The sequence below is a fragment of the Heterodontus francisci genome, chromosome 4 (assembly GCF_036365525.1).
Source record: "Heterodontus francisci isolate sHetFra1 chromosome 4, sHetFra1.hap1, whole genome shotgun sequence".
NCBI classification, from domain to species: Eukaryota; Metazoa; Chordata; class Chondrichthyes; order Heterodontiformes; family Heterodontidae; genus Heterodontus; species Heterodontus francisci.
Genome location: NC_090374.1, coordinates 124,284,606 through 124,299,538, shown reverse-complemented (window position 1 = coordinate 124,299,538; position 14,933 = coordinate 124,284,606). Strand labels below are relative to the sequence as shown.

The following is a 14,933-nucleotide window of genomic DNA, read 5'->3' as shown; positions in this document are numbered from 1 at the left end:
TGCCTCCCTCCACCCCCACTTCTTGAATAGAGGGGTTACATTTGCTACTTTCCTGTCTGATGGAACCTTTCCAGAATCTAGAGAATTTTGAAAAATTAACACCAGCACATTTACCTCAATAGCCACCTCTTTTAAGACCCTGGGATGAAGCCCATCAGGACCCAAAGACTTGTCAGCCCGCAGTTTCATCAGTTTGCTCAGTACCGCCTCTCTGGGGATTGTAATTTCAGCAAGTTCCTCTCTTCCTTCCACCTCCTGATTTATAGCTATTGCTGGAATGTTTTTAGTATCCTCTATAGTGAAGACAGAAGCAAAATATTTGTTAATTTTATCCGTCATTTCCTTTATTTTCTATCAACTCCCCATTCTTGCTCAACACTCACTTTACTACTACTTTTCCTTTTTTAAATCCTGTAGAAACATTTTTACATTTCTAGCTAGCTTCCTCTCATACTTGAATTTCTTTCTCCTGATGAACCTTTTAGTCATTCTCTGTCATTCTTGATATTCTGTCCAATCATCTGACCTGCAACTTATCCTTGCACAATTATATGCTTTTTGCTTAAGTTTGATGCTTTCCTTAACTACTTTAGTAAACCACGGATGGTGGTTTAGAATTTTTCTTTATAGTAGGAATGTATTTATTCTGAGTATTTAGTTTAGTTCAGAGATACAGCACTGAAACAGGCCCTTCGGCCCACCGAGTCTGTGCCAACCATCAACCACCCATTTATACTAATCCGGCACTAATTCCATATTCCTACCACATCCCCACCTGTCCCTATATTTCCCTACCACCTACCTATACTAGGGGCAATTGCTAATGGCCAATTTACCTATCAACCTGCAAGTCTTTGGTATGTGGGAGGAAACCCACGCAGACACAGGGAGAACTTGCAAACTCCACACAGGCAGTACCCAGAATTGAACCCGGGTCGCTGGAGCTGTAAGGCTGCGGTGCTAACCACTGCGCCACTGTGCCGCCCATTCTGATATTCTGAAATATTCCCTTAAATGTCTGCCACTGCTTCTCTATTGATCTATCTCCTAGCCTAGTAATGCAGTTCACTTCTGCTAGCTCAGCTTTCATGCTTACATAGTTGCCCTTATTCAAGTTTAAAATACTAGTCTTAAACCCACTCTTCTCTCTCTCAAACTGGATGTAAAATTCAATCATATTGTGGTTACTGCTACTGAGAGGTGCCTTTAATCTGAGGTCATTAATTAATCCTGCCACATTACACAATGCTAAATCTAATATAATCTGTTCTCTGGTTGGTTCCAGAATGTGCTGCTCTAAGAAACTATCTCAAAAGCATTCTATGAACTCCTCATCTAGGCTACTATTGCCAACCTGATTTTCCCAGTTTATATGTAGATTACAATACCCCATGATTATTGCCATCCCTTTATCACAAGCACCCAATATTATTTCTTGTATACTTCATCCTACAGTATGGTTACTGTTTGGGGGCCTGTAGACCACTCCCACTAGTGACTTTTTTCCCTTATTATTCCTCATCTCCTCCAAACCGATTCTACATCCTGATCTCTTGAACCAAGGTCATCTCTAAATATTGCACCTATGCCATCCTTGATTAACAGTGCTACCTCTCCACCTTTTTCCTAGCTTTCTATTCTTCTTGAATGCCATATACCCCTCAATATTCAGGACCCAATCCTTGTCATCCTGCAGCCACATTTTTGTAATGGTTATCAGATCATATTTATTTATTTCAATGTGCACCATCAGCTCATCTTCTTTGTTATGAATCGACTATGTGCATTCAGATACAGAGCCTTTAGTTTTGTCTTGTTGTCTTTGTAACATCTCGTCTTGACTGTTGGTGTGTTATTAGGTTTTTTCTCTGTCCATTCCTGCCATTCATTTCCCATATTACTATTCTGCTTTCCTGCCTTGACTCTACCCCTTGGTTTGCTGCATCTACCCAGGCTTGATCCCTCACCCCCCACCACCTTGTTTATTTTGATGATGTCAGCATGGCCAGCAGTTGTAACATTACAACTAACTTTGTGCTTCTTGGTTAGGGAGAGACAAAAGTTCTGCTACCTTCCTGCTCTTAATCACCATCTGTTGTCTTAATGTACATGTGTGTGGACATTCGGTGAGAGGATCAGTTTCAGCTGTGCTACTGAAGCAATAGATGACAAACATCAGTTAGACTTTGCTTCAGATGTTCTTTTAGGAGCTCTTTTTAGACCCTTATTTCATGATCTTCAAATTCAATTGAGCATGACTCCTCTTCTATATTTTGGGATCTATTTATAGAATGGAGCAATTTTGTATTTATGAGCAGATAAGAAAACCAGATCTGAAATGTTTTGTCATGGCAGACTCCCTAATTTCACTTGAACATTTTAAAAATTAAAAAGCAATTCATCTTTCAAGCTAAGACTCCATTTCATGCAACCTGGAAGGGAGCTTACTCATATTATTTAGAAGTGGCGATTTGTCCTTTATTTCATTCATTCATTCAGCTTTGTGAGTGTGAGATTGCTGTGTAATCTCTCTAGTTTACAGTGATTTTGCCCATGCTGAGTAGTTAAGATCTGCATCCATTAATAGAATGGTTTTAAACTTTTTTGGGGGAGGTGAGGGTGAGGGGGAACCTCCTGCAAATGTCGACATGCTCTCGGGGATCCTTTGCACCTTTTATCCTATCTGCAAAGATTGACAGATTTTCAAAGTAAAACGATGTTACCATTGCAGAAATTAAAAGCAAAGTTAGTATACAGCTACGTATTTGTTACGACCGACTGCTGCTGTCAAAGCCCCCAGTCAAAATATACGATTCTGATTGCGGTGGGACCAACGCACTGTTAATTCAATCCCGTTGCTCCACAGATCGGCTAACATATCATTTAAAAACTTTCCAAATTAAAGGAAGACCCAGCCAAATTGTACCATCTGTTAACCCCTGAATGAGGCTAACCAAGCCAGGTGTCTTTAAATCAATAAATTAACTCTTTAATTAGAAGAACTAAATTCTTAAACACTATGAAGATATAAACAACATTTAAAATAGAAAAGTTGAGTCCTTGCAAATTTACAGTCCAATGTTCCTCAAAGTCTTCACGAAATGTTGCTTTCCTTCTCCAGCGAATTTCAACAATTAACGACTTGCAAACACTTTCAACAGAATCAATCTGACTTTAGAGTTTTTGAGGGATAAAAGATTGTCACAGTTGAACTTCCCTTCCTTCGGTTTAAATTACCAGTGATCTCTGTTTTGGGCTTGACTTTTAAAATTTTGATAGATGATAAAACAGACTAAAATCCTATTCCTTCAGTTTAAATGGTTGAGAGCTCTTTTTCAGGTGTCTGAACACCACAGCTGTGTCTCCTGTCTGTGTGTTCTGTTAGGGCAAACTGTCTTCAACTCGTAAGCCAGTTCAAAACTGAATTGTAACAAATGTATCGCATCAGGCTCACTCCCAGTGACTGTTTCTATGGCAACGAGAATGCACGCTTAGAATCGCAGTCTCCAAATGGCTGTTTCTAAGGCAATGAAAATGCACCTTCCTATTACTCCTAGGGCTTGCCGGCTCTTACAGCAACACTGATCCTCTGCAAACCTTAAAGGCAAACCACATATTCCGAAAAAAAACTACAGGACCATGACACCTCCGTCCCTAGCGGAATGGAACGCCATTCCTGAAGTGCGTTTCATTACAATGGATAAAAAAAATACAAATTGAAAAAATGCTAACTTTTTTTTCATGCATTTACAGATATACACATTTCTAAAACAAAAAAATTTTAAGCTACAGCAACAAGTTCCACCAGAACATTTCGGCTTTAAATTTTCAAAAGGTTGTTCCAATTAACCTATTTTAAATTTACAAGCATAGTCTTCCAAGTGTTTTCCTTCCAAGTGTCCCTATTGTCCATCATCTCAGTCAGGTGAGAAGCACAGCTCTGAGCACAGAAGTGTCTGCAGAGACTCACGACAGGATTGCGGCTGCCTGCAACGAATTTGCCCTAACCATCAGCCTCAAGAAAATGAACTTCATGGGATAGGATGTCAGAAATGCTCCATCCATCAATATCGGTGACCACGCTCTGGAAGTGGTTCAGGGTTCACCTACCTAGGCTGAACTATCACCAGTAACCTGTCTCGATGCAGAGATCAACAAGCGCATGGGAAAGGCGTCCACTGTTATGTCTAAACTGGCCAAGAGGGTGTGGGAAAATGGCGCACTGACACGGAACACAAAAGTCCGAGTGTTTCAAGCCTGTGTCCTCCGTATGACGGCGAGGCCTGGACAACGTATATCAGCCAAGAGCGACATCTCAACTCATTCCATCTTCGCTGCCTCCGGAGAATCCTTGGCATCAGGTGGCAGGACCGTATCTCCAACCTAGAAGTCTTCGAGGCTCCCAACATCCCCAGCGTATACACCCTACTGAGCCAGCAGCGCTCGAGGTGGCTTGGCCATGTGAGCCGCATGGAAGATGGCAGGATCCCCAAAGACACATTGTACAGCGAGCTCGTCACTGGTATCAGACCCGCCGGCTGTCCATGTCTCCGCTTTAAAGACGTCTGCAAATGTGACATGAAGTCCTGTGACATTGACCACAAGTCGTGGTGGTCAGTTGCCAGTGATCGCCAGAACTGGCGGACAGCCATAAAGGGGCTAAAGAGTGGCGAGTCGAAGAGACTTAGCGGTTGGCAGGAAAAAAGACAGAAGCGCGAGGGGAGAGCCAACCCGACAACCAGTTTTATCTGCAGCGCCTGTGGAAGAGTCTGTCACTCTAGAATTGGCCTTTATAGCGACTCCAGGCACTGCTTCACAAACCACTGACCACCTCTAGACGCTTACCCATTGTCTCTGGAGACCAGGAGGCCATGGAAGAGTCCCTATTGTTCATCACCTCAGTCAGGTGAGCTGCACAGCTAGGAGCACTGACCACTACTGGGTTCACTATTCTGAGACTTTTCTCGAGTACCGCTTAACCTATGTGGCATCACTTGACACTGGAAAACCCTGTCCAGTATAACACAAGCTGATTTTTTCTTACCCTGGGGTGTCAAAGGAATTTGACAGTATCCTTCCAACACATCTGTCTCTTTAAGACATTATTGTGTTGCCCACTCTGTCCATACAGTCCTTTTAAATGTGAAGTTTAGTTGGAGTCTGCCTTCTTTACCACAACGACTTTTCTAGAGTCTATGCAAGTTTGAGCTGACCCACCAGGTTTAGTCATCAAGCCCATCTGCGAATTCCAGCTGTCCTGACTAGGTTCATCTAAGCTGCCCTTTAGCATACATTGTACCTCTGCTTCCACTTGGGCCTGTCTGTCTGGACCTAAGCAACAAGGATGCCGTTTTAAAGGAATGGCTCCCCCTATACCCACATAATGTGTGGCTATTGTTGTACATCCTTGTTGCACCTTTCCTGAGACCTGTTGCAAGTGCAACTAATGAGGTTGGTGCTGGGCTTTGCTATGATGGCCTCCTAGGTCAGATAACCTGTTTTTTTTCATGTTTGTACTTGTGGCTGTTTGATTTTTCAGTCCGTTAACACCCTTTCTGTACTAATGCTTTGTCTTTCAACACACCAGTAACATATCTTTGCTCCATGACCTTCTGGTCAGCTATTCTGTGACCTCGTCCTATCTACACCTTCTCCTTTTGTTATCTCTTGCCCCACCCCCACTTTACTTGCTTATAACCTTTTACATTTCTAATATTTGCCAGTTCTGAAGAAGGGTCACTGACCTGAAACGTTAACTCTGCTTCTCTCTCCACAGATGCTGCCAGACCTGCTGAGTATTTCCAGCATTTCTTGTTTTTATTTCAGATTTCCAGCATCCGCAGTATTTTGCTTTTAACCTGTTGATGCTTGTTGTCGAAGTGTGCATTTGGGTTAGGTCGTGGAAGATCATGTACTGTAGAGCAATACTCTGTTTGAGTTCGAACCTTGAAGACAGTAAGTTAAGAGAGAGGTTTGAAGAGTCTCCAGTCTGCATGATCTTTTGTTGTTGTGGGTAAAGCAACTGGCTAGATGAATTGGTAGCTGCTTGAAGTCACTTCCTGTCAGTTGGAGGTGTAGGACATAGCTCACAGTGAACCAGTGCAACCGAAACATAAATTTGTTCTCTCCAAGAATGCTTACTTTGTGTTTGCAGCGCTGTTTTTTTTTATTTATTTTAACTTTTTCCATCATCTGCATTACTTTGCTATTTAGTATAACCTTCAGCCTGTGTGCACAAAATCTGTGTGTTGACTTTAGTTGCAAAATATTTGCTACACCAAATATGTAGAAAACTTGGTAGATTCCTCTGCAATACTGGGAATTCCTGTTTTGTTTTTAATCAAAAACTCTGTTTTTCATGAGACACAAGTGTTGCAAGTCTTCACCATGCAGCCATATTTCCTTTTGCTTATGTTGCAATATGTGAATTGTTCAGGTCTGTCTTGATTTGGCAGATTCAGCATGTGAAAAAATAAGGCTGCATTTTACTTTCATGCCACCGTGATCTAACGCACTATATGGTTTATTATAATATGCAGGGCGGTGGCTCCCCCACAATCACGGGGCAGCTTTGGCAATGCATCAACGGCGTTGGCTGTTTCTGCACAGGTGCTGGTGCCATTTTCAAAGGGCTGCCAGGCTTGCGTTGACAGATGACAGTTGACCCCGCTCTCCCCTCTTTCCATCCCCCCCCCCCCCCAAATAAAATGTTTCGCCTGTTTTCTCTGCCCCGCCCCCCCCCACCCCCCAACTGCACACACTGCAGAAGTCACCCCTCTCATTAACCCCCCCACGCTAAAATGCTCTGATTCCCCACAACCACCCCCCCACCCCCCCCTTCCCTACCTTGGCGCCAGCTTTCCCTGGATGGGAAAGTGAAGGCGAGTGAGTGCCGCCCATCCCACTGAAGATCTGGAACCGAAAGTAAGATTGTTGGGAATTGGATTTAAATGTATGCATTGAGTTAATTTAAATATTAAAAACCCGGTGCCATTGCCGAGCGGCGGGCGTCTGTCATGGTGCCTCACTGCCGCCGGGAAGATCAGGCCTAGCAATCCTGCCGTCTGACTCTGTGGCGGGCCACTGCCGGCGCGATCTTTCGCAACCAACCCCCACCCCACCCGAGCCCAACGTCGGGGGCTGCACAAAGCAGCCCGTAAACTCTGTGACTTGAAGAATTGAAACGTAGATGTGCATGACACTTCAGAGTCAATCAGCACCAGTCAGTGGGAATGAATGGGAGAGGAATGTCCTGGATAAACAGATTTTGTAGTATGGTTAGTACTTTGTCAAATTTAATGCTTTCATTCCAGAGAGTGAGCATCAATTTTAAGCCTACACCCGAGCATTTTCTTCTCCATCTACAGCTTCCCAAGACGATAGTAAAAGTGTGTACTGTACTGGAGTGGATGTTGGTGACATTTATAACACTGTTAAAAGATGCCTTTGCTCTGTGATTCTTAGTCGTTCCACATTGAAAATAATATTTAATTCCAATACCATATTATTGACAATGCAGTGTTCAAAGTACACATCAAATCAAATTGAAATTGCATTTCAAACATATTGACTTACTTTCTTTTACCTCCAAGATCTAACTAGCTCCAATGTATACAAAATTCAAAATGTTAAACATGTAGATACCACTTCAACAAGTGGTGAAAACAAACCAGTGTGCTTCAACAGCTAGACTGCATTATTTGTTCGCAATACTAGTAAACTGCACTATGTTTGATGCACTTCTGTGGTACCCTATGCTGCATAAATTAGCTAAGTAGTGCTTCAGGCAGTTGAAAATTAAAATACAAAAAGCTGTGCAATAATGCAATTTCAAATTCAAATCTTTCCATGTGAAATCTAGATGTCAATGGTGTAGTGTTTAGAGAACTACTGTTGGTCTATATTTGACCAGGACGTGTAAGCACTATACATAGAAGAGCTGGGTCAAAGAATGACCGTCTTTGAAACCTTTTTTCTGGTACTTAAAGTTTGAGAGCTCTAATTTGGTGTTTAGCCAAGTATTGCAGATTTTATCTTCATTTTCTTATGAAACCAGTCTATTACCTGTGTTTATATTGTAGTAATGTAAAAGTTACCTGTTTTGTTGTAGTTTTGTCTAATCCTATGCTTTCTGTCTTCCTTTTAGGGTTTTTTATCATTTATGAGTGCTCCGCTAATAGGTGCTTTGTCTGATGTGTGGGGGAGGAGATCATTTCTCTTACTGACAGTGTTCTTCACTTGTGTCCCAATTCCTTTAATGAGGATAAGTCCATGGTAAGAATTATAGTTAGAATGGTGGAATCACAGTGTTCACATGCACGCATTTGGCAGCAGGGGGGGAGGGGGGGGGCGTGGAAGAGGGAGGTATAAACTGCTGAGAATGGGTTAATAACTATCCTGACAGTAAAATAAATTAGTGTGTGGAACAATTTGCATTGTGTTTCAGATTGAATCATGACCAAATGCACTGCACATCAGATAATTAAGCAGCGAGATAAAGTGTATGAATAAAAATAACATTTGGGTAAGACTGAAAGAGAAAGAGAGGGCAGTATTGACATTTTAATGCTCGGCTTATAAATAGACCTTCTGATCCCCAGGTTTTATCTTTCTCCTGACTTTTTAGGTAAAGTCTGGTAATATCCGCTTGGGCCCAATATGTTGCTTCAGGTCAACAGTAAAACCAAATCTTTGTAACCTGAAAATACCAGCTTTAGTCAGTAAAATAATTTTGGAAGGAGCAAGTAATGCTTAGAAAATAAAGTAATCCTGTCTTTGCAAAATTTATGCTAAAAGAAGTCCATTTGCATCCTTAGTTGCATGATCAGTGCTTCCTGCCCACTGGACTGTTCAGGCCAGTACACAGTTGGCTGAAGAATTTCTATGCATTAATGCTACCTGTCAAAAGATGAAGATGTGATTACTGCACTAAATGGGAAATCTGGCTGGGTGTATCACCTAAAGGACTGTAGTAAGCCAACATCCCTGGGTTCAACTCTAATTTTCAAGTTATTTTTCAGGGATAAGTTTTGGTTTTAACACTAAAGTCAAAAATCTTTCTTGCTTAAAAATAAATCTTATGATTTGAAACAAAGTAAAAATGCTAATTTTAATTTATATTGGAGGTGCAATTTGTTACGTTTTTTACTCTTATTTCTGCTTACTTTCCTAGGTGGTATTTTGCTGTTATTTCAGTGTCTGGAGTTTTTGCAGTCACTTTCTCAGTAATATTTGCATATGTAGCTGACATTACTCAAGAACATGAGAGAAGTACAGCATATGGACTGGTAAGATACACTTCTTAAACTTTTCTGTACATATGAAACTTAGTTTTTGCATTTTTTAAAGTTGCCTTTGTAAGACCTTTTTTTAATGTTTATATCCTTTTTTTTTCACTCCACCTTCCTTTTGATTGGATTTCTGACCCCAATCCTGGTCAGGATTATCTATTTTAACAGACTGAGTCAATGACTGTCCTTGGTTGCGTGCCTAGGTGGTGCGTTATAATACTTTTAAGGCTAGATTTTGATCTTCCTTCCTGACAAGCCCAGCTGAGCCTGTAATCTTGTGTCCTGGAAGACTAACAACTGTCTCCAACATTGAGATTCTAAAACTGGCCTCCAGTTTGAGAGGACAAGCCAGTAGCTCAGTGGGTAGAACTATCTCATCTTTTTTTTTTATATGCATTCATGGGATGTGGGCATCGCTGGCCAGGCCAGCATTTATTGCCCATCCCTAATTGCCCTTGAGAAGGTGGTGGTGAGCTGCCGCCTTGAACCGCTGCAGTCCATTTGGGGTAGGTACACCCACAGTGCTGTTAGGAAGGGAGTTCCAGGATTTTGACCCAACGACAGTGAAGGAACGGCGAGATAGTTCCAAGTCAGGATTATGTGTGACTTGGAGGGGAACTTGCAGGTGGTGGTGTTCCCATGCATTTGCTGCCCTTGTCCTTCTAGTTGGTAGAGGTCGCGGGTTTGGAAGGTGCTGTCTAAGGAGCCTTGGTGCATTGCTGCAGTGCATCTTGTAGATGGTACACACTGCTGCCACTGTGCGTCGGTGGTGGAGGGAGTGAATGGCACCCCATCTACAAACAATCAAGCGGGCTGCTTTGTCCTGGATAGTGTCGAGCTTCTTGAGTGTTGTTGGAGCTGCACCCATCCAGGCAAGTGGAGAGTATTCCATGACACTCCTGACTTGTGCCTTGTAGTTGGTGGGCAGGCTTTGGGGAGTCAGGAGGTGAGTTACTCACCTCAGGATTCCTAGCCTCTGACCTGCTCTTGTAGCCACGGTATTTATATGGCTACTCCAGTTCAGTTTCTGGTCAATGGTAGCCCCTAGGATGTTGATAGTGGGGGATTCAGCGATGGTAATGCCGTTGAATGTCAAGGGGAGATGGTTAGATTCTCTCTTGTTGGAGATGGTCATTGCCTGGCACTTGTTTGGCACGAATGTTACTTGCCACTTATCAGCCCAAGCCTGGATATTGTCCAGGTCTTGCTGCATTTCTACACGGACTGCTTCAGTATCTGAGGAGTCACGAATGGTGCTGAACATTGTGCAATCATCAGCGAACATCCCCACTTCTGACCTTGTGATTGAAGGAAGGTCATTGATGAAGCAGCTGAAGATGGTTGGGCCAAGGACACTACCCTGAGGAACTCCTGCAGTGATGTCCTGGAGCTCAGATGATTGACCTCCAACAACCGCAAACATCTTCCTTTGCGCTAGGTATGACTCCAGCCAGCAGAGGGTTTTCCCCCTGATTCCCATTGACCTCAGTTTTACTAGGGCTCCTTGATGCCATACTCGGTCAAATGCTGCCTTGATGTCAAGGGCAGTCACTCTCACCTCACGTCTGGAGTTCAGCTCTTTTGTCCATGTTTGAACCAAGGCTGTAATGAGGTCAGGAGCTGAGTGGCCCTGGCGGAACCCAAACTGAGCATCACTGAGCAGGTTATTGCTAAGCAAGTGCTGTTGATGACACCTTCCTCACTTTACTGATGATTAAGAGTAGGCTGATGGGGCGGTAATTGTCCGGGTTGGACTTGTCCTGATTTTTGTGTACAGAACATACCTGGGCAATTTTCCACATTGCAGGGTAGGTGCCAGTGTTGTAGCTGTACTGGAACAGCTTGGCTAGGGGCGCGGCAAGTTCTGGAGCACAGGTCTTCAGTACTATTGCTGGAATATTGTCAGGGCCCATAGCTTTTGCAGTATCCAGTGCCTTCAGTTGTTTCTTGATATCACGCGGAGTGAATCGAATTGACTGAAGTCATCTGCGTTGGAAGGTCATGATATAGGCTGACACTTCAATGGAGTATTGAGAGTGTGTTACACTGTCAGAGGTGCTGTCTTTTAGTTGGGGCATTGGGCACTTTTTATTTTAGCTGGATGTAAAAGATCTCATGGCAGGATTTTGAAGAAGAGTAGGGGCGATCCTCCCGTGACCTGCCCAACATTTATTCCCCAACTAACACTAAAACAGAATATCTGGTTGTTATCACATTGCTGTTTGTGGGACCTTGCATTACACAAACTGGCTGTTGCATTTCCTACAGTACACCTATGACTATATTTCAATAGGCTGATAAGGACTCTGGAAGCCTTGAAGTCATGAGAGGCGTTTATATAAATGCACATTCTTTCTTTCCTTGTCAAGCCCACAGTTTTTCTTCAAACCAGCCTTTTAGTACAGCTAAGTACCATACCACTTAGTAGTTCTTTCTAAATTTTTGTTAAAGCAGGTAGATAAAAATATTGGGATTCCACTGCCACTTCTTATTTGAACCTTAACTAAAATATTTCCATCTAAATGTTTGCAGATCTTATAAGTGTTTATATAATTTTCATGACTGTAATGTAAACAGCTGTATTTTCTTTAAGTTTTCTCAATGGGGGGTTTGGAGGAAAGGGATTGTAATTCTACAGATATGTTCTTGTACTCTGTGCAAAGGGCAAAAATATGATTTTCAAATTGTGACTACACAAGGTAGTCTGGGAGCCCTGTGAACAGAACCCAATTTACTGTTACTCTGTACACTGATACTGGAACGTTCTGAAGTTGTGAAAGGTGCTATGTAAATGCACATCCTTTTTAGGTTTATCAGGAAGTAAAATTAAACAGAAGCAAGAGTAAATGTAACTGAATGATGATTAGTTTTTTTTTTACATACATGGTCCCTGTCAAAGCAATGGTCATAAAAGTCTTTATCAGTTCTCTAAATACCTTCTTGATGAAATGCTCTTTGCTTCATGGCAATACAATGAAAGAGAAATAGTTATTATTTTACTAGAAACAGTTATTTTCTCCCTTTTGAATCCTGAACTGAGACAACGGAAGAACATTTATCTTTACAATTAAATGGAAGTGTGAGTGTAGGCATATAAAGCCATAAAATAGGTCAACAGCATTTTGGGTTTATAAATAGAGGCTTAAGAGTACAGGAGCAAAAAAGTAATAGATTTGTATTACAGTACTATGTGGAGTTCTGGATGACCCATTATAAATAGGACTTTAAAGCTATAGAGAATATAAAACATAGACTCTAGGATAAGATATAATAATGAGACTTGAGATGCTGGGACAATTTCTACTAAGGAGAGATTCATTTGTTTTTAAATCAAGAAATGTTTAGGTGGTTGAAGAGGAAAAGACTGTTGCTCTGGTTGAGGAGTCAGTGACATGGAGGTCATTCATTTAATATATTCATTGAGAGCAAGGAGAGACACTGAAGAAATAGTGTTGGAGCATGGAATAGGGAATGGTTGAAGCAGAGACCATTGCGTACTTTAAAGGAAAACTGGGTAAATGCTTGAAGTAAGGAAGATATTGGGCAACGAGGAGGATGAAGGGCAGTTAAGTTAGTTTTGGATTGCTCTGGCAAACAGCCAGCATAGACGTGATTCCACGAATTATTTCTTTCTGTACTGTAAATTGCTATGGTTCTAAATAGAACTGTCCATCACAAATAGGTTTCGAAGACACACAGCAACTGCAGAAAGACTTTCTTGACAAAATCATTACACCTGTGAAATAAAGACCGTAGCCAGATATAATCAATTAATGATTCCAGTGATTTAATATTAGCTGCTTTTAACACCTAACACTCATTAAGCTGACGCAGGTAACTTGCTTGCCTTTGCAGTGACCTACATAAGCAGGAAGTCGTATTTCACATTCATAGAGGCAAGCTATTCCCAGCAAGCAATAAAAGTGACTACTAAACTGACCACAACAAGTTCGTAGAATAGAACCATAGAATGGTTACAGCACAGGGAAGGCCATTTGGCCCATTTTGCCCATGCCAGCTATATGCAAGAGCAAATCAGCTAGTTCTATTTCTCAGTGCGCCCGCACACGCACTTTATATTGCATCTCAGAAAGTATATTTGCAGGTTTCAGTGCAGATACTGGTCTTCTCTTTTGCAGTTAATGTGCAGATTCAGTTCAAACAATTATTGATGTGTTGCGGGGGGTGGGTGGTGTGGGACAGTATTGGTTTAATAGTGTTGCATAAGCCCAGCAGTCACGCCACGCACACTCCCACTTTTGTATCAGTTTCATTTCATGCTTGTAATATGACTTCATTTGGCTGTGAAACAGAAATTGGATTCACAAACATCTCTGGGCATATTTGCTTAGCTAAGGACCCAAGTATATATTGTTAAGCTGGATTTTTCCAAGCCAATGTGCTGTACACTATATTCAGTATTTTGAAGCAATTCTCTTTCACAAAAGGTGATTTAGCAAGATGTCAGAATCTGCTTTTAGCTAATAGTATTAACTTTGGATCTTATAACAAACCTTACCTGCGTTTTTTGTTTTGCGTTTTCTCCTTTTTCTGCATCCAAATGCTGTGAGCTTTTTTGACCCTATATAGTAGGTACAACAGCCTTTTGAATAACGTTACGTGCTGGAACTTTGTAGTTTAATATTCTAATTGTTATGGATGCTGGACTTTGTAACATGATTATGTTTTAGAAACAGCGATTTTTAAAAGTTAACGATGGAGTCAAAAGTCAGGTGACCTTGCATCAACTCAGGACAACAGAGAACCCAGATCAAAAACTTTTTTGAAAAATAGGGACTGCAGGGGTATAACACCTGAAGAACAATGGGTTTCAGCCTCCCAGATTTGTGGATCTTAAGCAAGGAGTCAGTGATTCTCAGAATGCAGATGTGCATGGCAGCTGCTAACACCTGAAAAGGCCCAGGTGGCTGTGCTGAAACCAGACTTCTGGACTTTGCATATTGGAAAGAACAATAAGATATTGACTTTTGATTCCAGATAAATTTAACAGATTTTCTTAAGGCAGATGGGCTGTATGAAAGGAAACCGGCAGTGGCAGCCTCAGACCAGGCTGTAAGAAAGGAAGGTGACCAGCGGTGGCAGCTTCAAGGGAGCGAGAGAGGAATTGCCTGCTCTGGGACGACTGATGCAGCGAAAGGCTGCAAAGATTTGAACCTGTTTTGAAAGTTGAAGTTTGTGGAGAAGGAAAAGACCAACAGTATCACCAGGGATCACCATATTCATGGACATTCGGTCGAAAGTGCTTGGAGAAGTGAATGAAGAGTATGCTGACTTTGAGAAAAGTCTGGAAGATCCAATCCAATGCAACTGGGAGGAGTTTGGGACTTTTTACTGTAAAGATTTTGTCATCACAGAGGACTTTATAATGTACAAGTGTGGTATGAAGTTTTCAAGTGTTTTACTAAGTAAAGAAAATACCTTTCTTTGTAATTTGGGTATCAGATACTTACAAAGTACTATGTAATTAATGGGGATTTCTTTTAGTTTAGCTGTTAAAATAAAACTCTTAAAACGTGAAATCCTGTCATGTATTTTAGATTGGTCTGGCGGCTCATATGTCATATTTTAATGTTGACCGTCTTATTAAGATCCTAACATAATTTGAATGATGGTCCGCAGTGT

General features: G+C 41.7%; 1 protein-coding gene across 1 annotated transcript in view; it reads left to right on the top strand.

Annotated features, from left to right (window-relative positions):
• Nucleotides 1-14,933, top strand: part of LOC137369233 (hippocampus abundant transcript 1 protein-like) — a 143,168-nt gene that overhangs the window by 72,508 nt on the left and 55,727 nt on the right. The window contains exons 4-5 of the mRNA XM_068030110.1: nucleotides 8,147-8,274; nucleotides 9,173-9,287. Of these exons, the coding sequence (XP_067886211.1) occupies nucleotides 8,147-8,274; nucleotides 9,173-9,287 (243 nt within the window). The remainder of the gene's footprint in view (nucleotides 1-8,146; nucleotides 8,275-9,172; nucleotides 9,288-14,933) is intronic.